The following is a 27,496-nucleotide window of genomic DNA, read 5'->3' as shown; positions in this document are numbered from 1 at the left end:
CTCTCGCCACCACTAGACTCTAATCCCTCGCCACCACTGGTCTCTAATCCGTCACCACCACTAGTCTCTAATCCCTCACCACCACTAGTCTCTAATCCCTCACCATCACTAGTCTCTAATCCCTCACCATCACTAGTCTCTAATCCCTTACCACCACTAGTCTCTAATCCCTCACCACCACTAGTCTCTAATCCCTTACCACCACTAGTCTCTAATCCCTCACCATCACTAGTCTCTAATCCCTTACCACCACTAGTCTCTAATCCCTCACCATCACTAGTCTCTAATCCCTCACCACCACTAGTCTCTAATCCCTCAACACCACTAGTCTCTAGCCACTTCTAGTTTTCTACTCAGTGTCTTATTGGAATTCTGTTAGTTTTCTAGTTCTAGTCATTAATGTTTCATATCTAATGGGCCATTCCCATCTGTACCGGGTCGGCCCGGGCCGGGTAGCGTAGGTTGTTTACATATCTGGGTGGCCTGGTATTTTTCCGGGCCAACCAAGGCTCATTCTCAGCCCTCTTCTCGAGGGGATCTGCTTCAGGCCGAACAGGGCCAACACACCCACTGCTGACAGCAAATTCACACCTTCCATTAGAGCAACCCTCTGATTGGTGGGTAGAATCAGCCCACATGGGCTTAAGGCAAGGGTGTGTGGAAACAACCGGGCCAGGCTGGGGCCGACTGGGGCTACCCGGCCCGGGCCGACCCGGTACAGATGGGAATGGCTCATTAGTCCATTGTTTTGTGAGGTTTGTGCTGTTCTTGCTGCTGTAAAGTTTTCTCTGTGCAAAACTGTCTTGTCTACATTTAAAATTCATGGACTTGCAAGGAAAACAACCCCCCTTAATGAAAGTCCTACATTTACCAGAGAAAAACTTTGGTTTCTTGAGATTACTGAATCAAAACTTTGCTAGAAAAATGAAAGGCATAAATGAGCATAATAATATTCTACTATGTTGCAGATGTATTGATTCTTGAGAAAAGGAGTCAAAACGTCCAGAGTTACAACGTTGAATTCATTTATTTTTTAAAATTTATATGAAAATAATCTGATTAAAAGTATAATTTAACCAAAAGAAAAGTAGAATATTCTCTCAGATTTAAAATTTATAGACTTGAAAGAAAACAAGAAAAACTTCCAAAAAGTCTTAGTAAACCTATCAGAAACAAACTGTTTTAATGTTAAACTTGAATGTGCAAGAGAAAATAAAAATATTCTGAAAGATTAAACTCATAAATGTACAAAACAAACATTTAGATATTTTCTACCCTATTAAAAGTATTTATGATGAAAATAATTCACCAATAAAGTTTAAAGAATAGTTTCTTTGCCTTTCCCTCCTCACAGGTTTTTGAGTTAAAACATAAAAAAGAAAAAAATATGTATAGATAGAATATAAATCTAAATATATAAAAATGTATAGATATATAATATTCTTGTGAATTTCTGCTTTTACAGATACAAATTCTACTTTTTTCTTTATAGGGCACTGATTTCTGCTGTTTATCTTAAAGGTGCAGTATGTAAGAACATAGTGATAATTTTACAGCGAGAAAATCCCAAAAGAGTCTAACGTTTCAGTCATTTTGGAAGGAAGGTTATACTGAAACATATTTTATATCCAGCTGCTGGATTGCCAGTTTTTCTCCTTTCAAAACAAAGGAAGGAGGGACGTAACTACTGTTTACCATCAGCGAGTGTGGGGGTGCCGTGTCTCCTGCGAGCTAATGCCGCAGCGTCGACAACTGTAATTTGACGACGGCCAGCAAAAAGTCCAGAGTTGTTTAAAGTTTTTGCAGTAACCAAGTTTTACCAGAAGATGTAATTTTTACTTCATTTCTACATAATGCACCTTTAATGCGTCTCAATGACTCGGAAGTGAACGTGGTCCTCACCTTCTCTCCCCCCACCAGGAAGATGTCAACAGCAGCAATGTTGACACAGATATTTTGACACAGATCCTGCAGGACCTCTCTGATGGAAGCTCCGGGTCGAAGGGTGATGGAGGAGCACGAGCCGTCGGGAAGCAGCACACTACAGGGTCTGGGAGAGCGTTCCCACGCCCCCACCGAGTGCCGGTTATCGGACTGAAGACACAACACACAAAGCAAATAACGTGACCTGTTATTATGGCATTACCAGACTCTGGGCTCCATGTTGCCGTGGCAATCTGACCAAGAAGAAACTTACCTCAGTCTTGCTGGAAGAGGGGATCTCCAGACTCGCGCTGGATGACAAGGAGCCCTGGGACTCCCTGCGTCCATTACTGCTAGTGTAGTCTGCAGAAAAAAAGTTTTGGTAAATAAGATTAAAACAACTAAGCAGAATTTATTAGCAGACAAAGCTGGAATCATGAATCACCAAGGTGAATGTCCCCGATGTCTTTCTTTTTTGGGCCTTTCCCGAAGCTCCTGTTGCGAGACCACGAGAAGAAGATTCCGCGTTTCTTATCGGCGCTCTCTTCGCGGCTGTCTTCGTTTGGCGACTTCCCTGATTTTGGTTTTCTGGAGTCCTGTGGGACAAGGAGCAGACACGACTGTTGGTGCTAACCTCCCCAGACTTCTAGAGGGACGGTTTTAGGTAGGGAACCTTTTTAGGCGTGGAGAGGGTGGAGCGGTCTGAGCTGGCACTGTGTTTGGAGGGCGCGGGACTGCAGGGTATATGGTAAGGGTCCGGCAGGGGCTGGCCGGCCACCTCAGCGCGTAAACACTCCTGGTAGAGGGACGACTTGAGGAAACGAGAGTAGCTGTCGAACTTCATCAGGTTAAAAATCTGAGTGGGGAAAAAAACAAAACAATCTTGTAGGAAAAGCAAGACAGAAAGATCAGCCAGAGATGATTTGTGGCTCCAGCTGATGTTATGACAGCAGCCTCAGTTGTTCACATGTGATGATGCTCATACGCCGACGTCTGACTGAACGCCCCTGCCTCTGTGTGTATACTGTGTGCTGGATTCTCTGTGGGTGGATGCCAGTTTGTGTTCATCTCTCTGGTAAAGCCTCTGAGCCTTTTCGTAAACAAACCCAGATGGCCACCCGACAGAAAAAAGGAAAAGAAATCTCAATATGCTCAGACAAAGCGACTAAAAGCTAGATGAGAGCTAAACCCCCAGTGCTCGCAGAATCCCTCCTCTATTAATACTGCCTAAAAGACGTGTCGATGCTCAGCTGGGTGCCAAACAAACTAATTATTCAGATGAGAGAGAAAAATGGACCTGGGTATGTGGAACATGTTGATGAGCGCCGAGAGACCCAGAAAAAGGTTGGAGAACCCAGATGAGTACCTGCAGCTGCTGAGTCTTGAACATGTCGGGTCGCGGTGATGTGAGGACATCGTCGGCCAGCTGGGCCTGGCTGTCGATGTTGACCGGCATGGTGGCTTTACTGGACAGGAAGCTGTTGTAGATCTCCCCTGCCTTCTGGGACAGCTGCCGGGCGGGAACGACGGGAAAACGCTGCCATTAGGCGCCTTTCTAACTGATCTTTTATTAAGACGTCACATATCCAAAAACACGTTTAACAGAAATTGATGGGTGACTGGAACAGGTCATTTAATGGACATCAAAATGAAATGTTCCTTCCTGGTTTGTTAAGCCTACATAAAAATAAAAGACGTATCATTTCTCTTGGTTCATAAACACATTATCGCTAAGTGCTAATTAATGCTAGCTATAACAATGATCTGTGAAATTATAAACTTTATTTTTATCTGTTGGGTTTAGCGCGTCCAACAACTAGACATATTTGTAGATTTCCACAATTTTGGAGAATTTTTTAAAAATATATCTGCTGCAAATGTGTTTGTTAGTGGATGTCTGTTGAACTAAAATGTTGTTTTTAAATTGGAAACGTTTGAATCAGCCTTTGTAGAGCATGTTAACCTTTGTTGGGGCTCAAAATGGCCGAGGAGTCTAGCCTAAAACTCTAGACAGATAGTAGATTAAGCAAAATGATTTTTCTCTGCATGTCTGTCTTGCCACACTCCATAGGAGCATTGAGATTTTGTGCAGGCAACCACAACTACTTGCTTCACTAAAGGTGGAAAATGGTGAGGAAATCAGAATCAAGTTCACCAGGATTTATATTAAGGTTTGAATCCGTTGCTATTCTGAGGAATGAATGAATCAATCAATACTTTATTAATCCCAGAGGGAAATTAGAGAAGGCATCAAAGCATGTAGGGATGCGCCGATACAATACTGGTATCGGTATCGGCACAGAAACCGATACCAGTATCGGCATCGGTAAAAGTTAACCGATACCTGGAACCGATACCAATGCAGTTGCTTGAAGATGGCTTCACTGTAACTTGTCATTTCTGTTCACCTAATATTTTAGTTTTGTGATGATTTCTATTCATATATTTTACTCTTTATGTGCCTCACAGTCTTTTCCTGTTGAAAGCAGAGAAGAAAATAAAATCTGTATTCCGAATCATTGCATTTTTTTGTGTGGTAGAAGTATTGGTTTTGGTAATCGGTATCGGCGAGTACTCAGGAGTATGGGGTGGGTGGCTTTCTGTTAAGGGCCATTCAGTCCCTTTACCAGAGGAGCGCGAGTTTGGTCCGCATAGCCGGTAGTAAGTCGGACCTGTTCCCAGTGAGGGTTGGACTCCGCCAGGGCTGCCCTTTGTCACCGGTTCTGTTCATCACTTTTATGGACAGAATTTCTAGACGCAGCCGTGGTGTGGAGTGTGTCGAGTTTGGTGGCAGGAGAATCTCGTCTCTGCTTTTTGCGGATGATGTGGTCCTCCTAGCTTCATCCAGCTCTGACCTTCAGCTCTTGCTGGGTAGGTTCGCGGCCGAATGTGAAGCGGCTGGGATGAGGATCAGCACCTCCAAATCTGAGACCATGGTTCTCGACCGGAAAAGGGTGGCTTGCCACCTCCGGGTCGGGGGAGAGGTCCTACCTCAAGCGGAGGAGTTTAAGTATCTCGGGGTCTTGTTCACGAGTGAGGGTAGGAGGGATCGGGAGATCGACAGGCGGATTGGTTCGGCGTCTGCAGTGATGCAGACGCTGAGCCGATCTGTCGTGGGGAAGAGGGAGCTGAGCCAGAAAGCCAGGCTCTCGATTTACCGGTCGATCTACGTCCCAATCCTCACCTATGGTCATGAGCTTTGGGTAATGACCGAAAGAACGAGATCGCGGATACAAGCGGCCGAAATGAGTTTCCTCTGTAGGGTGGCCGGGCTCAGCCTTAGAGATAGGGTGAGGAGCTCGGACATTCGGGAGGGACTCGGAGTAGAACCGCTGCTCCTCCGGATCGAAAGGAGCCAGTTGAGGTGGTTTGGGCATCTGGTCAGGATGCCTCCTGGACGCCTCCCCGGGGAGGTGTTTCGGGCATGTCCTGCCGGCAGAAGGCCCCCGGGTCGACCCAGGACACGTTGGAGAGGTTACATCTCCAATCTGGTCCGGGAACGCCTTGGGGTCCTGCCGGAGGAGCTGGTGGACAAGGCCGGGGAGAGGACGGCCTGGAGCTCCCTAGTTGGGATGCTGCCCCCGCGACCCGGACCCGGATAAGCGGAGGAAGACGAGACGAGACTCAGATAAAAGTATCGGTATCGTATCGGTTTGGAAAAAAGTGGTATCGTTGCATCGCTAAAAGCATGCTGTAATTAAAGTGTGCTTTTATTTATCCTGATATCTGAACTAGTCTGTTTCTGGAAGACAGTCCAGAACAAAAGACATGGGTTGAACCATGCCAATCAAGATCTTCTTTGTTCAATCCACCAAAAGCAATGTGAAGACTGAAGCAAGTGTCAGACACGTATGAACCTCTACAATAATAACAGTAAAGGCCTGTATTATTATACATCCATGGCTACACTTACCTGCTTCTTATCTGTTGCAGGAACGTGACTGTAGTATTCACAGGCCTGCCAGAACAAGATATTCTCCTCACTAAATTCCTTCTTGAGAAATTCCTGCGGAAGCAAACAAGAAGTTGGGAAGATGTGAAACTGCCGTTCTCATTTTAACAGTGCTGCTGCTGCTGTTAAGATCATTAGCGAGGGCAGAAATTGTTAGGTGTAATGTAAGACTGGTGTATTGTTAGTGTAGGCACAGGGATAGAGTGGGCGAGTGGAGCGGATCACTGCGGAGGGAGGGAGGGTGCTTTGGGAAGCCAGCACTTAGTGTTGAGCTTTCTGAAGGTGTTGTTGGCTAAATTCAATGAAATATCTTTTGTGTGGGAGGAAATAGTACATTCTAACAAAGGTGCTTCTACTTGCAAGGATGACTTCTGATAAACTGTCACAAACTGGAACCATTTTTCAATAAAAGATCATAATTGTTAGTAATATGTGGATATGTACACTAATGTGAAAGATTATGTGCTCCTCACATATCTGGGAAAATGCAGCTGCTTACACTCATTTAGTGACTTCAGAGTAAATTTGGTTGATTTGTTTTAAAACACCCAAGAATCAAAACTATGAATCTTAAAGTCACAATCCGTAAACTATCATACTTACTGCACACGTGCTACGCTAAGAAGCTAAAAGCTAGCAGCATGACTACACTTTTGAAAGCCTGTGAGGTTTTTGACAAATTAAACTTTGTCCAAACATACCGAGAAGTAACGCACGCCCACGGGGTCCTGGAGTAGGCGTTCAAAGCAAGTGGCCCAGCTGGCCACACGCTGTTCTGGATGGCTGCCTGGAAGACTACCATTACTGTTCAAGCTGGTCTGGCTGCAGCACCCCTGCAACTGGATCCCACTGTAGTCTGGAAGACGGGGAAATCAAAAGTCAAAAGCTGTTGTGCTATACCTCCCAAGATCGCTTGTGTGTTTTTGTGGGTTTCTTCTCCCCAGCTGGCCTTTTGTCGCTAGTGTAGCGTCATGAATGTCCTGTGTAAGAGGTTAACTACCCATTCTTTACAATAGCAAGCTAGGACTTTTTCAGAATGCTAACTGTAGTTGTGTTGCTAATTAACCCAAAAGGGAGAATTTAGCTGTCAGCATTATACGTTTATTTATGTCCAATTTCCCCCCCACAACGTTCTGAGGAGAAACAGCAGATTGTGTTTCCAGCTCGGTCTCAGTGAATGCTCAAGTTTCCTGTTGAGTATGAAGTCAGTTTAGCTCAGAGCAGTAGTTTAGATCTTTGAAGTGAGTTTCAGGGGGACACAAGGAACAAATGTTATCTTACCTGTAGCTATCTCTGTGAACAGCTTCAGCTCAGTGGATTGACAAGCCAACAGCTAGTCAGAGTGGCCTAGTGCCATCTTAAAGTGACAGTGTGTATTTTTCCTGGCGATGGGGGGCAGTAGATACCTATATCGTTGCAAGCAAGCAGTAGTTTTGTGTTGGAGTAAGACCTTACTAATGGACGCCCATTAGGGTCAAAAGGTCATGGGGCATGCAAACTTTAGCAAAACGACAAGTACATCAGACTCCCTTTCATCACTGGCAACACGTGAAGAGGTAAATGTGTAAAACAACATTTAAGGATGACAAAAGTTTTGTAACCATCTGTTACAAATCAGTAAATGCATTTTGTCCTCAAGGGCTCCCGTAGAAGGAAACATGGCTTCTAATATGGCGTCGCCCAGAGACTTAGGCCTGGTCCCATCTATTTTAGACCTGATTTTTATGGTTACATGTTACAAAGCCACAAATATTTTTCAACAACTGGGCATCATTTCATTCATTTTCAACAACATTTTGATGGATGTTTCCAGAAATTAATGGTAAAAACTACACACTGTCTCTTTAATACAACTTGAGCAGAATGTTATGATTTAAACTGATGTCAGGTTCACATTACATTGTCATTCTGGCTTAAATATGACCAAATTCTTATTGGAAAACCTACAGACTTCTAGCTTCACTAAGTTACCTGTTTCTCTATCTGAGTGCTAATGCCTTCAGCACATAACCTTAGACTCCCATAAAGAAATAACTGCTTTGTGAAAGGATTTATAAGATAGTATGCACACAGCATGATGTGACTGACATTTCTGAAATTAGAGGGTTTTTAGGACAGAAGTACCTGAACTAGCTGTTAGCCTATTGGTCCAAACAGAGCATTCCTGTCTCTTCAAACTGAGGTCATTCAGACAGACACCTATAAGTTAGATATTAATTGCTCATAAATTTTCCACAGAAACTCACCTCAAAAGATCTGAACAATGGAATAGTGGGTAAGATTAGTTAATTTATGGCGACAGAAGTGGTGTTTACAAAAGGCACACATTCAATTTCTAAAATGACTGAAACCTTTGGTAAAGGACATAAAAGTTGAAAAGTGACATATTCTCATTATTAAAACACATGCTGCTACATCTTTTATTGGTGACCATTTTAAAGTACAGGCCAGAATAGAAATTAGAGAGAAGACTATTTGGAAATGTTGAACGCAGGAGGCGACGACAACCCGCAGAAAGGAACGGCAGATGTTTCTCACGTTGTAAGGGAGGGAGCAGCGAAACCAGAGCAACATAAAAGGAGACGGAAGAAAGAAGGAGGGGGGAGACGAGTGATTACACGGACACGAGGAGCTACTCCAGAGTGGATACAGGAACTGGTGGTCACATAAAACAGGGCGCCTAAGCCTGAATAGTACCTGCAATCATGGCGGCAGATGGCCACTTTAGGGCTGAAGGAGGCAGGCAAAGACAATGGTAAAAAACAAAAGGAAGGCGAGCTGGTTACTGACACTAATAAAGGTACGGTGCACATCTTCACCATGCACATGCTTCTGCAGGAGTGGGGAGGTTTCATAAACAGCTGTAGTTCAGCTGTGACCTTGTGAAGAAATAGAAACACAGTAAACGGTTTCTGAGACCACGGAGCATGACCGAGGTCTTTGTGCTCTACAACATGATGTCTTAGTGCTGACTCAGTAAATGAGTCATTACCTGTCTACTGCTAACTAATGTGTGGGTAGAAGTGATGCTCTCAGCTGGGGTAATGAGAAGAATGGGCAGCCATACATGTCTGAGGCCTGGACTCTTCCTCAGTAGGTTTGTTATTTTATGTTGTCCAACGCTATAAAAAGGAACGACCAGACGGCGTGGCCCAGACTGGAACCCAGAACACCCTCAACAAACTCTCTTTGTTAATGAGGCATACTGGTCTGCAGTTCGTACACTCACAGGCTTTTGCAGAGCGTTTTACAGAGAAGCCAGATGTTATGAGCAACAAAACACCTTAGGATGAACGCGATTTATTAATTAGTAAAAGAAAATAGGTGATTAATAAATGGTAAAACCTAAGTTCCTTTTGTATGAAGTTGTATTTGGGTAGCTTTGTTTATTTTTGTTATTAGAAAAAGGGAGTTGTACTTACCGCCATCTGAAGAAGCAGCAGACTGAAAGAGAACAAAGAGAGACATGAATGAGAGGCTGCCCTCGTGACCTCCTGTGGCGAGACTATCCAGAGCATTTTCAGGCATCACACCGGTTGCTTTGAGGTGGTGAGCTGAGTTGGACTCCCACCCCCACCCCCCACCCCCACCCCCAAAAATACTCCACTAAACAAAAGTGAGTGGGTGGACCCACACAGCTGTTCACACCTCCCCTTCAGCACCCTTTCACTCACTCACTCACTCACTCACTCACTCACTCACTCACACACACACACACACACACACACTCACACACACACACACACCCCTGATTGTGTGCATTCCTAAGTGCGGTCACAATGACAAGAGTTCATCACTGACGTCTACTTGAGAAGCCATCAGGGTCCTCTTTTTACTTGCTAAATCAGGGAACGAGGTGTGTGTGTGTGTGTGTGTGTGTGTGTGTGTGTGTGTGTGTGTGTGTGTGTGTGTGTGTGTGTGTGTAGCTGGAATAATTTCCGGAACTGATTAGAAAAAAGGCAGAATGTTTCATACTTGGAAGATATACGAAGGAACTGCCAGTGTTCGGCATTTCAAACGTGTGTATTTTTACACTGGGTCACTGGTTGTGTAATAGTAAACCACAGCCATTTCTCACACATGAACAGAGGTGGTATTCCTACAATAGAGCATACTTCAGAGTGGGAGAGTCTCTGCACAGAAAAAAACAGGATGGCAAAAAATCTTCCATAAGGACTAGAGATAGGGGGCTCTTTAACTGACTGATTGGGTATAGTTGATACTTCAAACTGAGAAGATTGGAAAAAAGAGATGATTTTAGACTTCAGAAGAAACAGGGTGGAGTCAAACACTGTTTCCATCATGGGAGAAGAAGTGGAGGTGGTTGAGGAATACAAATACCTTGGAGTTCACCTGGAAAACAGACTGGACTGGAGAAGAACAGCGAAGCTGTTTACAAGAAGGGACACAGCAGACTGCACTTCTTGAGGACGCTTAGGTCCTTCAATTTTGTGTCTTTATTGTTTGCACTGTTGCTTTTATACAATAGAAAGTCTGCAAGAAATTAGGGTAATAAAATTAACAATTAAAAAACAAACCTTCTTAAAATTAAACTAAAATATAGGCAACAAAAATTATTGTTAAGGTTCTAATGTCAAACCAGAGATCCGGTTATATTTTTAACCATTTGTTTAAAAATATAACCGATCTTCTACCAAGTGCCCACCCAGTGTTTTGTCAAAATATATTGGTAAAGATATATAGATAAATAAATGAAAACTAGTTCAATAATTTAATTTTATTTATTTATTTATTTTGCTGATAGTGCTGTGAAATAGGTATTACATTTCTTTAGAAATATCTTAAACAGACTTAAATTTAAGTTGAAGAAACCTGTAGGAACACTTTTATAGCTTTGGGGAGATATGTTGTGTGGTCATGATTACTTTTAGGTGGAAAATATATTTTACAGGGGGAAATGTTAGTTTTTTTAAGCTTTTTATGTTCGTATCTGGGTTCTACACCTGATGGGCTTTATTATTATGGTTAAGAGTGCTAATCTGATATGTGTAATTAAATAAACCGTGACTTAATGCTCTTTTATCAAGTTTTAGAACAATATTATTATCTGGCACAATCTACTGTTGAGGGAGAAATACTATACATTACATAGGGAAAATATGTTAGTTTTGTTTTTTAATCGTTGTTACATGCTAAATATAGAATACGGAAAGAATGGTGTAAAGCCAATTTTCCTAACTAGCAACAAATTAGTAAATGATGTGACTTAAGCAGACTTAAAAAGGTGCCATTCATAACATAATAATTAGAGGAGTGTTTTTCAACCCTGGTCCTCAAGGCACACTGCCCTGCATGTTTTTGGAGTTTCTGTGATATAGCAGACCGTATTGAGATGATTGCAGTGAAGCAAAAGCTTGTTCATCAGCCATCAATTGAAATCAGCTGTGCTGAAGAGGGGAAAATTAATTACAGATCATACATAATTAATGTAAAATATGTTTTTAATCTCACGACAGCAGTAATTTTAATATTGTCTTTATTTTTGATTAGGAGAATTCTCTGCTTGAGGACACCTTTGAGGCAGCAAGGTGGTATACCACAAGGCCCTTCAAAAGAAACATTTCCCTTCCCCAGGTCATCACCATGGACAGGGAAGCTTGCCGGAGGGCAGTGGAGAGGTTATGCGAAGCCGTTTACAAGAAGGGACACAGCAGACTGCACTTCTTGAGGACGCTTAGGTCCTTCAATGTCTAGCAAGATGCTGCAGATCTTCTACAAGTCTGTTGTTGAGAGTGTAATCTCTTCAGCCATCGTCTGTTGGGGTAGCAGCATCAGAAGCAGGGACCTGAAAAGGCTCAACAGCCTAATAAAAAAGGCTGCTTCTGTTCTGGGGACGACTGTGGAACTGCTGGAGGAGATAATGCAAAGAAGGATTCTCCAGAGAATCAAGAAAATGATGGACAACCCTGAGCATTCTCTTCACAAGACTGTCCGACAACGGAAGAGTGTCTTCAGTCAGAGGCTTCTTCAGTTTGGCTGCAACACTGACCGCTACTGGAGATCCTTCCTGCCAACAGCCATTGTAATATACAATAACTCTTTGATGACTTGATTATTATTATTATTCTGAGCTACTACAGCAATCAGTTTCCCTCTGGGATTAATAAAGTATTTTTGAATTGAATTGAAAATCCAGAACATTGAGAAAAATCAAATAAATGCCTTCAGCTTCATCTCTTTATAACCATCAATTTTAAAAAGTCTTTCTTGGTGTGCCAAAGAGTTAGAGTGTTTTAGGGTTAGAGTGTTTTTAGGGTTTCATTCATCCCTGTAGACAAACGACCCACTTACACATTATCACATTATCACCATTTGAAACCATTGCCTGGAAACTCAGATTCAGGTGTGATGCACAGCTTGCTGGGACCAATTTAAAGCCCAGACTGTGAGGCTTTCATCACAGTTGTACATAAACACAGAAAAGAATATCTCAGGACTTAGTCCAAGAACAGTTTTTTAAAAAGGGTGCGTTGGAGGATCCGTTTGAAAAAAGGAGACCGTTTCAGAAGAGTGTTTTCTGATCCGCCACTTCAAAGTGAGAATAGGCAAGGCTGATAATTCACAGAAACAAGGCTGTGAGCTCCGAGTACAGCATGGATAATTCTGTTCTTTAGTCTGCCTCCCTGTTTAAGCTCAGATGTGAAAGCATTTTCTGACAAGTAAACATTATTTTTTACTGCTGCTCTTACCGAGACTTAAAGGTTGATGCAGAGACTTCTCCTAGACTCGACTGGTCATTTCAAAGCCCATAGGGGGAGTTTTTGGGGTCGTGTGCACTGACATGACTAATTCCATTTTGGGAGCGGCCACATGTAAATTCCCTATCAGACACAAACCACTGAACCACTAATTGTGTGTCACAGCCTTTTTACAGCCCTGTTCCTGAATCCGCCCCTTTGCCGTCAACACCCAAAAGCCACCACAGAAGCACGGTGGCTAGCGTGTGTTCAGTGACCATGGGACGGGAGGACCAACGTGAAGTTAAAACAGAGGAGAGAACACCCACTCCATCTGTTTGAGTCTTTGGTTCTAAAAACAACCAAACCACAAACTTTAAATACACTGGAGCAGAGTTTATTCTAGAGGACAAGGCAGACGGCGTGCCACACAACATGACGTCAGTTCTGGTGCTGAACCAACAAAAGGCCTCCAGGTTAAACATGAAAAGTGGCTTGTTTAGGGGCATCCATAGGGATTCACCGGTCAAAACCACTCCTTAGTATTGAAAATTTATGGATGACAAATAGGATAAACATCTGCTTCTTGTAAAGTAGAGGTTATGCAGAAACGAGTGGGAGAGCTATAATTAATCACACTGTCTTGACACGTAAGCTGATGCAGCGTCTCGTTGTTTACACACATGCAAAAACAGGCCGATGATAAAGGTAATCTCATTTCTACCAAATGTTAGAAAGTAGAGCTTATATTCACGGCGATTTGGAGAAACAGATAAGAAGTGAGCGGATATAAACGACCTATGTTTATTTCCCTCTCGCATACGAGTTTCAGGACTGAGAGGGAGTTAGCCATGTTTGTGGTAGCGATGCAGGATTGTGGGGTGTTTAACTGAAGCGTTTCTTTAACGCGTGTCAAAAATTTACATACAATGCAGTAATTATTGCTAAATACTGGTCATCGGAAACAACAGCAGAGTTAACATTTATTATTATTATTATTAATATTGGTGACAAACTATCGGGGCGTCCCTAATAAAGGTTTACCTCGGCTGGTCTCTGGCAACAGCAGTCAGTATCTTATTGGGATGCGACTTTTTTTTTTCCGGAACAGCGCTGCTCTGGGCGGCTGCATGTTGGAGTAGCTCGGTTGACTATATGTAAGTTTTGCATTTTCTTGGGCATTTTTTCTTCTAGTTTCTCAAGAAAAACTGTATTTTTTGGACACTTTACTTTTCTGTTTCTGGTGCTGTGAAGCTTGGAGGATTTTTACTGCTATTTTTTAAAATCTTTTTTCACTTTTTGAGCATTTGTTATGATGCGTAACCATGGTAACAAGCTGGTTTACAATCGGGAGCAGCTGATTAACATTGGAAAGGCTGAAATAATACCTCAACTGAAGCCACAAATCCCAAATGAGCTAAAACTCAAGAAGCGTGGGTGCAGAGCGGGAGCAAAACGGAGACAGAGAAAGAGGAAATTCAAACCATCTCTTCCATCGATCATAGTGGGCAATGTGAGATCACTGGCCAACAAGATGGAGGAACTCCAAGCCCTTTCAAGGACTCAGCCAGAGTATCGGCAGTTTTGGAACCGCTGGAGGAGATAATGCAAGGAAGGATTCTCCAGAGAATCAAGAAAATGATGGACAACCCTGAGCATTCTCTTCACAAGACTGTCCGACAACGGAAGAGTGTCTTCAGTCAGAGGCTTCTTCAGTTAGGCTGCAACACTGACCGCTACTGGAGATCCTTCCTGCCAACAGCCATTGTAATATACAATAACTCTTTGATGACTTGATTATTATTATTATTCTGAGCTACTACAGCAATCAGTTTCCCTCTGGGATTAATAAAGTATATTTGAATTGAATTTAATTGACTATTGAAGACAATTCATGAATTTAATCGACGGGGGACATTCCCAGCATGAGAATTATAAGAAAGATTTGAGAAGGATTAGTGAGCAAATAGTAAATACAATGAGACATGCTGTCATCAGATGCAGGGGTGGGAGGTATAATCTAGTTTCTATGCAACGTTGTTCAAACTTGACTTTATTAATGGAAATGAAAGGAAAATAAACTGTGGAATTCAAAAGCAGCATTTAACAGACACAAGCTCTACCTGTGAGTAAGCACTGAGTCACAACTGAAGAGATAGTGCACCGTTTAGTGAACAAGTTAACTTTTGTAACACAACAGAGGCAGCTGAATGAGACAGGTGTTGTGTCATAAAACGTTCCTCCTCCATGACTCTCCCACTCGATGTAACTCTCCTCTCCGCTGCTTCATCAAGTCCTATTAATGCCTAAACACACAGACTAGTTTGTCTCAGATTATAACAATGGCTTTATTTCCAAGAATGTCCTGTTTAAAGTCAGTTTAAAGTGTTTACCAGGGTTAGGGACCCTTGTCATTAACAAACAGTTATTAATCCTGCACAGGACTATAAAAAACCTACAAAGTTACGTCTGTCTGCAGCTTTGATAAGATCTGAAACCGAAAGGCAGCTCAACTTTAATGCAATGGATGTAATCAAATAAATGCTCACTAAACCAAATGAAAACAAGTGATTAAGGCTCCTTGTTTGAAAGTACAATTGAGTTTCTGCTTTTAAATGCTTTAGCTAACCTGGTACAAAACCTTCTAATGTGTTTTCATATCTGTCGTATCTTTATATTTGATCAGATTCTACTGTCACTGTAAAAAATTGTGGATGGGTAGTTGTTCACATTATTCAAAATAAGACGGCCTTTTCCGTATGTATCGTTAGACGTTCACTGCAGGATTTGTTTGTTTTATAAGTTATACCATGCAAATTAGTTATAGAATATTAAATTACTTTGCTATTAAAATGAATACTAAGCATTGAAGATGTTGGAAAGATGTATTAAAATGCCTCGATGACTGTTTTATAGTATCACAATCAATTGTGAGGTACCTAGAGATTCCCACCCCTACTGAACTGCAACAGCAAAGTCTGCTCACGTCAGTCTGTTAGAATTACAACAAATACGCAAAGTAACTCGGTCATACAAAACACTTGTTACAAGAATGTCATCTGTGCCAATTCTGTGCAATTCCAAGCCAAAAATGTGCACATTTTCTCAACTTTTTACTAAGTGGTCCCAGCCCAGTGAGATATACCAGCTGGACACAGTCCCCCAGTTCAACCAACCATTTAATGCAATTATTAGAGCTGAGTAAAGGTTTATAAAACTGTGTCTGCATGAACCGCTGAGCAGAATGCCATGTTGGCCCACACTAGCCTTCCTCTCGACTATCCAGTCAGAACTGATCTTACTAAAGTTTCCAATGTGAGTCTATGAACAATAAATGTTGGCTAGAGTTGGTAAAACACTGAAGAGGAAGTGTTAATTTTTATTTGTTTGAGGCTGTAAGGGTTAGACCACACGCACACACACACACACACACGTGTGTTTCATCCTATGCCACAGCTCCTTTACCCACAAGTCTCCTCCAGTGAGGCTAGTGTGATGGCCCAGGCTGGCTCACCACTTGTCTATACATCCTCTTCCTCCAGTGACACCTCTGCTAACAAACTCCTCTCTGTGGGTGGCTCTGCACCCATTTTATGAGGTTAACTTTAAACCATCCCAGCAGAATTTTTCTTGAAAGTTGTCCAAACTGATGCTCTAAAAAAATGTGGCACTACAGTTAGAAAGTTTTCCAGTGGCACAAGCTCCAGACCATGTAGGCTGACATTTCAACCCACCACGTCTTGTAGATGACCAACCTGAGACTGTGGAGTTAACACAGTGCACCTTTAAAGGTTTTCAGTTGTTTTAAATAACCCTTTAATCTCTGTGGCTTAGAGTTGAGACATTTCACTGCACTCGCATCAACAAACCACCTTTGAAACTTTGACACAAGTTGAGGCTGATTTGAACGCGTTGGAAAAACAACCACAAATCCCGGTCGCTCCAGACAGCCGTTTCGAGTTGAGGAGAAAGAGGAGCGACCAAAGAGTTGATAAACGAGCAAAACAGCTGACTGAACAAAAGGAGTCTCCTCGCTTTGGTTCTGGAGAGGAAGAGGAGGCTCGGCCGTAGAGCCACTGCTTACTTACAGAGTTGAACATCCAGGTCCTCTTGAAGGAAAGTCTCTTTTTGAGACTCATTGTCTCCTGGTCTGTTACACCAGCAGCACACAGGCCTATTCTGTATATGTGCAAGCGCATACCTGAACCTTCCCCACCCAAAAACTCTGCAAACCGTGTCTGTACAAGTTGGAGAAAGAAAAAGAAAGGGAGGGTGGAAGAGGAAGAGATTTGACAAGGTACTGAACAAAAAAAAAGGAAAGAAAAGAAAGCGGCGGGGGCGCTAAGGAAGATGGTAAGGATTTTTTTTACTTTGCAGCTGTTGTCATGGCAACCAGTCTGACAATACATACAGCCTGTGCTACAGTGGCTTGAATGAATCGAGAGAATTAACCCCCATTTATTCCCTCATGCAAAAATACACACACACACTCATTATGTGAGAACCACACTGGTCTCCTCCTTTGTTTCCAGTCGGGACCGCGCTCTCAAAAAAGAGGGAAGAAATACCCGTCCGCTACAAATTGAGACCATATGAATTTTAGTTTAATAGTCATAAAGCTTTGGTAGGCCACCAGTTGAACTTTGAGGCTCATGATTCGCTGTCACAATAAACGACTCTAGCCCTTCAGATGGTAGTTGACTCAATCAGTGTTTTCTGCTCGACATTAAAGTCAGACAAAAACACTAATATTGGGCTGCTTTATCATTTTTGCCATCAGTCACCATTCTAACATCTCACATTTGAAAAGAAAAACACCACTGAACTGTATGTTGTACAAACTCTTTTTTTTTTAACAGGCAACTACTGAAAGTGCATTTTCTTGACTACATTAGGCTTTACTGTCTGTTTGGAAATGAGACGTTGATCTTCTGGCTCCAATTTGTGGTTTGGAGAATCCAGAGAGTAAACCTCCGAACTGGAGTGAGCTGATGTATGTAAAGTAACACGTTACAAGAGAAAGAACAATGCACCGAGGAGGGACAGATTGTCCCAGTATGCTTCACATAAGCCGGCAAGCAACAACTCGTAAAGGCAGAAGAAATATCGTAAATGGGATCCTAGAAAGCCACAGGATTCTTTTTTATTTCTTAGTTTGGAATAGAGAAAGTTCCTTAGATGTGCTGTTGTGTCTCCATACAAACCAACTCTTTCAGAGCTTTGCTAAGACGATAGCATAACACACGTTTTGGCAGTGAGTGACATCAATGATAAAAGCCAAAAGCTACTCACAGACATTAATACCATTTAAAAACAAGCAGTCTGTCAAAATACACCGTATTTTAGGCCCGTCAGAGGACATGGAGGGTGGCTACGTGACATAAGAACTGGTGACCAGAAGTGCTGTTTTTATGGCTACAAAGCAGCGTACAGTACCAGAATGTGGAGGGACTTCGGTGTTGGGAGTGTAGGAACTGTAAATAAAGCAACATCGATGGTACTTAATGTCTCTTCCTTCTTTTCTGCTTCACTAGCAAACAATAAGTTTAAAATTCATCGTTATCAAAATTTCTGACTCTAAACAATATCATTTATCCCATGTCAATAAATTAGGTAATAAAAAAATGAAAAGATGTGTGTGGGTTGGCAAAGTTCATGTCCTTTTAAGAAGTTGCACCACCTGGAGTCACATGACAATGTGATTCAACCTAATACGCATGACAGCCACATCTAGTGGACGGCTTTGGTTTTTGCGCATACATGTAGTTATCGTTCATTTATTGTTAGAGAGGTGAACCCCTCAATAAACCATGATATTGATTTTAGGCTACATCGCACGGGCCTACAAGCAACTCTTTCAATTTTACAAAAGCTAATTGTTCAGTGACATCAGTTGATTTCCAACCAATCAACATGACATAAACACTAGTCTGCCCAGTGACTCTACCAGGCCATATTCGAGAACATACCCCAATGCAGGTACTCGGTTGCTCCCTCAAACAGCCCAGAAAGTGGTCCTTTCAGGCCAGCTCGGTGAACTGGTGACAGGCGAATTCAGAGGACGTCAGGTAAAAAGACCCGGAAGTTTCGATAGTGGAAAAAGGCCAAACATGGGAAAGTTATGTAGTAAATAAAATCAAATAAATTGTGCTCAATATTTTGTTGATGCAATTTAGTTACAAAGTATTTTACTTACATCTCAATTTAGTTGCAAACTCTTCACAAAGACGTCTCATAGTCCTGACTGACTGAAACTAAAGTCAGAAAGGTTTCATGAGCAGACGATGACTCGGTGACTAAAGAGAAAATTTGTTGCACAGTTCTTTTGGAATGTGTTCCAAATTTATGGGACATGAAAAGGAGGCCCAGTGACTCACATAGGGACTCTGAGAAGCCTCGTGAATGTTTTGAGATATTTTGGAAACTCCCTTCTTGAATGATTATTGCAGTTTGTTGCCAAATATCCGGCCCTGTCAGATACTGGCTTAACTTGCAAGGAAATGGTCTTAAATTCTGACATGCAGGTGATGGTTAATTACTGGCCCAAGTTAAGATTACTGACATGTTTAATAACTAGACATAGAAATGTTCCTCGTTGAAGCATTTTTCTGTGTGGCAAGTCTGTATAAATAATCATCTATACCAGGTCCTTCTGCAGGAAAAATCAGCAAACACTCAGACTGTGTACACGGTTTGTAAATCTCCTGGATAAATCTCCCTGTTTTGAGGGGAGACTGAGGGAAAATCCTTATTAAATTCTTTTTAGAAACGCCGTAGACCAATTAAATGCGCATATATAAAGCTTCGATGCAGCTGACCCAAATTGTGGTATGAATAGAACTCCGTGCATCTCCTCCAAGTCACGACTGGTTCGTGCACACCAACGAGGCAGAGGAATTCATCTGAAAATGCATTAAAGTGTAAATTTCTGTAGGAGTGTCAATCCATTTGTGAAGCTGGTGTCATCTTGTATACCTTTTGATTGGCACGTATTTCAAAGCTCTGTCGCCCACTCAGTGCTCGTCCCCAAGACCTCCCTCTTCGCTGCACAGACCCAGGAGAACAGTTCTGTTTATCAGACACAGAACACAGCCTCCTACTAGGTGGTGTCACCATATATTGCAACAACATTTTTACAAACTTCATTTATATTTAGCTGATTACTCTGGTCTGAAACCAACCCTCTGATATTCCAAACAGCACTTCACCTAATTCACGCAGAGACCTTAAAAAGAGAAGAATGTTGATCTCCATTTCCCACACTATACTTCTGACTGGGTTTTGAGTCCTTTCTAACATAAAAGAGGCTACGTTGTGTTGGCTAAATCAGCTAATAATAACTACAAGTTAGCCTTTGGGGCTCTAAGACATTCTGAGTGTAACAATGCCTCTCTGAACTTCAGCAGAGCTGAACATGCACACGCTTTCATGTGAAGATAAAATCTGTCATGCAGTAATTAGAAGCCACGTTTGGTGATGAGCTGAATCATGTACAGCCAACTACAGCCCTCCAGGACTACGTCTGTCCTTTGACCTTTGTGAAGACAGGTGACAACATTTGAGCGAATAACGGATAATGTTGTAAGAAAATGCCTCCAGCTAAACATCTTCTTTATCTCCTGCTTTCATGTTGCCATCTGAAGGGAAAGGGCTTCAACTTGATTTAATCAATTTGTAAAACAATTCTCGGCAGGCTTCCCTGCATCAATAGCCACTGCTTGTCACGAGGCTAATTGCACAGTCAGTCCTCAGCGAGGCAATCCCCCACCACAAACTGAAAATAATCTCTGTCCCACTATCTGCAAGACGGCTGAATGCTCGCTGGAAATAACATCAAGAAAGAGACAACTTCCTTGGGAGCGCGGGAGGGGGGCAGGGCGCTGTAGCTGATAAGACAGATAAGATGGAAGACACATTTCTTTCCTAACCAAGCTAAGAAGTGAGAGGGAAAGAGAAACAGATTCAGTTAGGGAATTCAGAAACTCTTAAATATCTTTATATGCAGCCTTTTAAATATATCTCACTAGTCCTAAATAACTGGCAACAGTCTGATGAAGCCAGCATACTATTGAGATGCTAAAGGTGAGGAACAATTTTATTCTAATTGTTCAAACAAATGTTTCTGTATGAATGTTATATATTATTACCCAGTTGCAGCTAGCTTCCTGGTTGGAGACATGTAAAGAATATCCAACAGGACTGATGAGCTAATGGCAAGTGTGTGCACAGCAGTCGTCTAAAAATCGCTCAAACTCTCAAAACATCTTAGCAGCTGATGCAAACTTCATTTTATAAACTTTTACGCCTGCTTCACTCAGACCAGTGGTGCAGTTAGGTTCACGTCACATTCGAGTCCTTGGTGTGCAATTTCAAGTGCAGTTTTCCAACTAAGAAACTCTAAGAGCACGTGTGCAGGGTGGTTTCTGTCAGTCACTACCTCAGTGCCGCTCTTCTTAGGGTGCATTTTCTAGCAGGGAGTGTGGGTGTGAGATTTACCGTTTAAGCATGCTTTATTATTTTGCCACATGTTACTGTGTTAGCTTGGTGATGGCGTGGGGGCATTAAGTTGTCCCAGTCTTCTCCTGTTTTCCTGCATTTAGTACTGGTGCAGAATTTTTTCTGACTTTGAGGAAAAATCAGTGACAGCAAACAGTGTGCAGTACGTGTGGATTCTTGTTGAGTAAGTCAAACATTTGCACACGTTACAGTCCGAGTCTGAGTCCTAACTATGCTAATCTGAGTCCTAGAGCTGACTCCAAGAGTCATCTGGATGTCCCTTAAGTCAAGTAGCAAATCCCTTAAAAGAGACCCAATCGGGACTCAAGTTTGAGTCCGGGACTTGAGTACTCCGTCCCTGACTCGGACTAGTTTATCAGTCCTGTATAACGCACACAGAAGTAGCCATCCACAAAAAGGAAGTTAGAACTAAAAATGTGAGTCTCTTCAAAATTAACCCAAAAATCTTTTAGATGTATATTTATTGTCTTCATTGATCAAAGCTTTTAAGGCAACTTATTGTTTTATTTTGCACACAGCAACAAAAACCCCTAATCCAAATCCACTGTTTATGTTTATGTATTTATCTGACACTTTTGTCCAAAGCGACTTACAAGTGATAATCGGCATGTTGCCCTTGAGGCTAACAACAACAATAACAACAACAACATTGACATCAGTCATGGAGAGTAGGGAACAAGGAGTGGACAGTAGAGGGGGGGAACGGGTGCAGGCAAGGTGCTAGTTAAGAAGATGCTCTCTGAAGAGCAGGGTCTTCAGGAGTTTCTAGAAAATTGAAAAAGAAGCCGCAGTTCTGGTAGTGCTTGGTAGGTCATTCCACATTTGTGGAACGATGCATGAGAAGAGTCTGGATTGTCCTGAGCGTGGTGTAGGCACTGCTAGCCGATGATCTTATGATGACCGGAGCGGCCGGGCCGAGACGTAAGCCTTTGCAAGAGGATTCAGGTAGATGGGAGCCATACCATCTCGGACTTTGTATGCTGTGTGGCTGGTGAGATTAACATTTGTGCTGATTAATATTTTTGGACATCAAATTACTCTTTTTAAATTGTGCATTTAAATCCCGATAGTATTACCTTACACTATAAATATCAGACTAAATGAAGTCTTGTCCCAGACATGTGAAACATAAATGTAGAAGAATCTTTTTATTTTCATTTTTAGAAGAACTAAAGTGGGAGTGTTTCATTGCAGGCTGCGTCTCGATTCAAATGTGGGTAAAAATCTCTTCTAATAAAAGTGCTTTCTTAAACTGATAAGGCTCATCTCTCAAACACTAATGAATCTGGGTGTAGATGCCTACCACTTGGCCAGGAGCCATGTAAACACTCGTGTTGACATGGCTTTTAAACGTAATCCCCTCTGTGCACAACCGAGTCGCTCAAAGAGTTGCATGAGTGATTTGAATGCAAACAGAGGCCACCGTCAGACTACATTTCATCTCTTAATCCTCCTGCTAAATCTACTTCCTGTTCCTCAACTCTAACAGGTTAGCCACAGCAGATGGATGAAGCTGCACTCTTGTCTGGATTAAACTCGGATTATCATGATTCGATGTTTGCGTTAGCCACTTGTTTCCATAAAAACGAGCTGACTGTGAGTGCTTGCTTTCCAATAAATAAAAACGTTTATTCTTCATTTTGACAGATTTGCAGCAGGGTGCTCTAGATAATGAGGGAACTGTTAATAATGTCCATAAGTGTACAGCTATCTACATCATCTAAAATTCAAATCCATATTAAATAGTAAAAAAATCAGTCCAAGAACTGATTTACGCATCATCCTTCAGTTGATTAACTGCTGCACTGATTTCCTAAATTGGGGTTATGACTTCAGTGTAGGTAGCAAAACACACAGTTTGGTATTGTTGCCTGTTAGGATTAGGATTAGGATTTTCCTCTCTGGCCCTGGTACTGGAGGTATGGAGTTAACAGGTTATGGTGATCTCCAGTAATCAAACTTAAGGAATTTCCTGTAGAAGATGGTGACAAAAAGTGGTGCAAAAGCTAAAAATAATAGCCCTAAATAGACATATGTATAGTTCAACAGTAACATTTCAGGTCTGTCGTTGTAATTTTGCGGGTCAGTCTAGAAAGTTTAGAAAACATTTGCTCTACTGTGTTAAAAATCTCACTTGGTTTATTTTTCTGAAGTTGGACTAAGTAGTGACACCAATTTGGCCTAGAAATGTAAAGAAATCTTAAATATTTTCCTCTGCAGGTTGGTCTAGACACGCTCCACTCTGGTTTCAGAAGGTCTACCTCACTAATTTTAGGTCTAGCCAATCACAGTGCTCAATGTTTGTAGAGAGACAGGCTCAGCACCAGAGAAAAACAACATTAATTATTTAGATTTGGAATTTTCTTTGATACATGAGCAGATAGAGGTAATTAAGTCATTTATTAAAAAAATGCATTTGCTTCTTCTTTGTCGGTGAATGGCGCCCTGGTTGACCAGTTTCCGTAACAATGAATTAATCTTGTTGTTCGTTTTTCTGATTTATCCTAGCGCTGTCCAACTGCGTGTGGAGACCGTCTGAAAGACAATGGTAGATTCCACCCCACGACCAACTTCTCTCTATAGGTCTATATTCACATATGTAGAATGGCTTGCCATGCTAACACTGATAACTTTTTTTTTGCCTAAATCAAATTTCAAATTCTGAATTCACTGCTTTTACTTTGAAGTTGACTTTTATTTTGTAAGAGACAATGGAGGCTTTCTATTTGGACAGCTGACACAAGTGAGAGTTACTTAAAGAAACACTAGGGATGTCCCGTTCCGATATCGATATCAAAAGTAATCCGATATCGGCCCAAAAACACTGTATTGGATTATATCGGACGGTATCAAAAATCTACAATATAAGCAGTCCATTAAGGTTCTCATTTTTGCAACCAATGGTAAAGAAAAAAATTGTCCTATTTTTTCATACTTACTGTTACTGGCTCTTGTTCTCCAGTTGAGTAATATCACTTGATCAAGAATTTCATACATTACACACCACGAAAAATGGTTAAAAGTATGTATGATTTATGCTGATATCGTATCAGATTGATATCGGTACAGGTCAATACTGAAGGCTGAGATATCAGTATCAGAAGTGAAAACGTTAAATGATAATGATAAATGACCCACACTTGAATAGTGCCTCTCAGAGTAAGGACTCCAAAGCGCTTTACACTACAGTGCATCATTCATCCATTCACACACATTCAATTCAATTCAAGTTTATTTATATAGCGCCAAATCACGACAAGAGTTGTCTCAAGGCACTTCACATAATAAACATTCCAATTCAGGTCAGTTCATTAAGCCAATCAGAAATAATGTTTCCTATATAAGGAACCCAGCAAATTGCATCAAGTCACTGACTAGTGGAAAAAAATGGACATGATAGTTTTTATTTTTCAGTGTGAGGCTAAATTAAGCTCACGACAAATCTGTCTCTAATCATTACAGCTTCTTGGCTGGAATCAGACTAAATACAGACAGACCTTAAATGCTTAAAAGCTGCAAAAACATTTAAAGTTTAAGGTAAATATGAATATAAAAGTTAAAATCAGTTAACTTGTTACATAACTTTTTTTGGCCAAGAATCAAATGAGGCTGAATATAAAGTGAACTACAGGAACATGCTGATTTTTCATAAAATATTTAATGACTAATATTTTTCTGAGCTTCCAACAGAAACTGAAATAAAAACATAGATATTGCTGCAAAGTTTTAAAAAAATGGTTCTGCTGATGTGTGGCAGCCCTTAATGAGATTGTTGTCATAACGAACGCGTTATTTTCTTCATGAGACAAAGTGCGCTTTCGTTCTGTTTTGCTTCAAATGTCTGGCAGTTTCCTAAGTCAGTAATGATCAGACTAGTGTTACTAAAGGACTTTGTTGGTTTTTTTCTTTGGTTTTTCTGTATTTTCTGTGAAGTAAGGAGGTAATTTTCTTCCATTTTTTATACTTTATGGTTTTAGTATGTGTTTAAACCGAGTGTTATTAATTAATAACATATTTTATCCAAATCTTCTAATAATCAGTTATTAGACTAACCATTCTTACCTTAAGTGATGTCTCTTTTGGAGACAAATGTGTGACAATGGTTTCTGAACAATCTCTACCAAATGTCTATAGACCGTACACAAAGACAAACGATTTCGCTCTGCATGTCAGTCTAGCCATCAGAGCCTCAGCAGGTCTACCATTAGTCAGATCAGCACGGTGTTATGCCAATCACAGAGCTCTATCGGTTTGGTAGGCAGGACGATGCAAATAACTGGAACAACTAAAGCCTGATTTATGCTTCTCCGTCTGCGTCAGTGCGGAGACACGCAACACCATTATCCGTCCTTGCGTAGGGATCCGGCAGGCACGCAAGTACGTACGGAGTCGAGCCCACTTTTTTAAACATCCGTCGAACGAGACGGATTACGCAAGCTTGTGATTGGTCAGGACACCGCTGTTGTTTACAGCGCCGCCATTGCAAAGAGAGCCGAGGATAACAAGCGGCAGACACGGAGAAGCTTGAAGAAAACCTCGCGAAAAAAACTCTAAAAATATGAACGTTTAATTCTCCCGTGACTGGAGGAGTGAAAAGATGCGCAGCAAGCATTTTATTTGTGGACGGAAATGACAGGAAACGTGGGTTTAGAGGTGGGGAGCGCATGAAGAGGTGGGAGAATGAGAGACAAATATGTCCGTGTTAAAAAGTCTCTTATATACACAAAAAACACAATACAAACACACGATCTTGGACCGATACATGACAGGATACCACAGAACAGCGCTACGCCCTCTGTTGTCCTGCTGGGGAATTGCTTTGCAACACTCTCCAGGAGACGGAGAAGTATGAGAGCAAAACGCTTCTGTCAATCCGTGCGTGTCTGTCCCTTGCGGAGCTGACGGAGAAGCATAAACCAGGCTTAAGATGGCGGCACCTTGTTTGACATTAGGTATTAACTTTGGACTATTAAGACTTGTGCTGCTCTTTGAGTCAAGAGAGGATAGAGGTACGATGTATTTTTGTCTTCAAGCTGGCCATAGAGCCGAGTACATCAAGTTGTTTGTTGTCCAATAGCATGCAGAGACAGTCTGAAAGAGAACCGTGGATCCCACCCTATGACCAAGATCTCTCTATGGGTCGTGGCCAGACTATATATTCACATATATAGGATGGCTTGCCAGACTACCAAACATCCCAAGTTTTAGAAGCATATTGATATGATCCAGTTAAATTAAAGACCACTAGTCCACTTGTTTTCTTCAACACAATTGCAGAGGTCTCCAATATAAATCAACGCCTTGTGAGTTGATCTCTCTGGTACTCCAATTTCGGGAACCAAACGTGAGCCAGAGAGATGAGCAGAAAATGGCAGGATTTGGAGTCTTAGTTCATGATATTCTAACATCTCGCCTCTGATTGGATAACAGCAACACAACTCTACCACTGACTCAATTTCCTTTAAAACGTTGTTTTATCTCTAAAATAAAACAAACCTAAAGGTGTTCTGCTGTGTAGTAGAGTTGCTAATGCTAATCGTTAGCTTAAACTAGCAGAGACGTTCTCTGCTGTTTCCTGGACACTAAACCAACAACACAGCCTTCCCAGTCATGAATGTTCATTTTCATTATTACGTCGATCTGTCAGGGCTTGTATAATCCAAGCGTTTACCTGCTTATTGTCTATCAGCAGCTAATGCAGAAAATAGGAGTAGAAGACTATTTTCACATTAAGCCTGCATATTAAACTCAGAGTGACTGATCATATTTCAAAAATAACAAGTAAAAAACGGTTTCTCAGTAAACTTGGTATTCAATGACTTACCAGTGAGTTACATATAAGAGCATTTGCTGCTCTGATCCATCTTTAAATTGAAGTAAACTGGACATCCCTAAGGGTCAGACCCTTGAGTCACCCAAGTTTCAGCAGCCGTTTTAGGCCTGAATCACTAAAAGTTAAGACTTAAGTTGAATTTAACAAGCAAAAAAACAGTAAAACATTCTGCTGAAAAGAGCCATCTTCTAGACTGAAAATCAGTGGAGCAGAAGTCCAATGAACAAATTAGAAAAGAAGAGCACTTTAATCAAAGGCACTTTATTAATCCCAGAGGGAAATTAGAGTGTTTACATAAAGGTTTGGCTCCTTGGAAGCTAAATATAAAATGAGAGGAATGACTCAATACTCTGTAGAGTACAGTAGGTCTTGATTCCACCCCAAAATAAAAGAAGTTAACTCTGCCTGAACCTGCATAGCCCGTGGTATAAGACTCACTAACAGCTTCTTTTATTTTGGTGATGACGCAATAGAACAGAATCCCTTCAGGTCACAGATGGACTTTCGGGAGAAAACTCTGCACACAAAATGAGAAAGAATCCACCAGAGTCACATGGCACCGCTGACTGAAAC

The 27,496-nt window shown here is 41.6% G+C and overlaps 1 protein-coding gene across 1 annotated transcript in view; it reads right to left on the bottom strand.

Annotated features, from left to right (window-relative positions):
- rgs12a (regulator of G protein signaling 12a) overlaps positions 1-27,496 on the bottom strand; it is a 64,207-nt gene that overhangs the window by 18,798 nt on the left and 17,913 nt on the right. Inside the window, exons 4-11 of the mRNA XM_070546403.1 lie at positions 9,298-9,319; positions 6,577-6,731; positions 5,837-5,929; positions 3,290-3,433; positions 2,597-2,779; positions 2,369-2,519; positions 2,198-2,286; positions 1,903-2,094 (exon numbers count right to left, since the gene is read on the bottom strand). Of these exons, the coding sequence (XP_070402504.1) occupies positions 1,903-2,094; positions 2,198-2,286; positions 2,369-2,519; positions 2,597-2,779; positions 3,290-3,433; positions 5,837-5,929; positions 6,577-6,731; positions 9,298-9,319 (1,029 nt within the window). The remainder of the gene's footprint in view (positions 1-1,902; positions 2,095-2,197; positions 2,287-2,368; positions 2,520-2,596; positions 2,780-3,289; positions 3,434-5,836; positions 5,930-6,576; positions 6,732-9,297; positions 9,320-27,496) is intronic.

The sequence above is a fragment of the Nothobranchius furzeri genome, chromosome 2, assembly GCF_043380555.1.
Source record: "Nothobranchius furzeri strain GRZ-AD chromosome 2, NfurGRZ-RIMD1, whole genome shotgun sequence".
Taxonomy (NCBI): Eukaryota; Metazoa; Chordata; class Actinopteri; order Cyprinodontiformes; family Nothobranchiidae; genus Nothobranchius; species Nothobranchius furzeri.
Note: the sequence above shows the minus strand (reverse complement) of the source record. Positions and strands in the feature narration are given on the sequence as shown.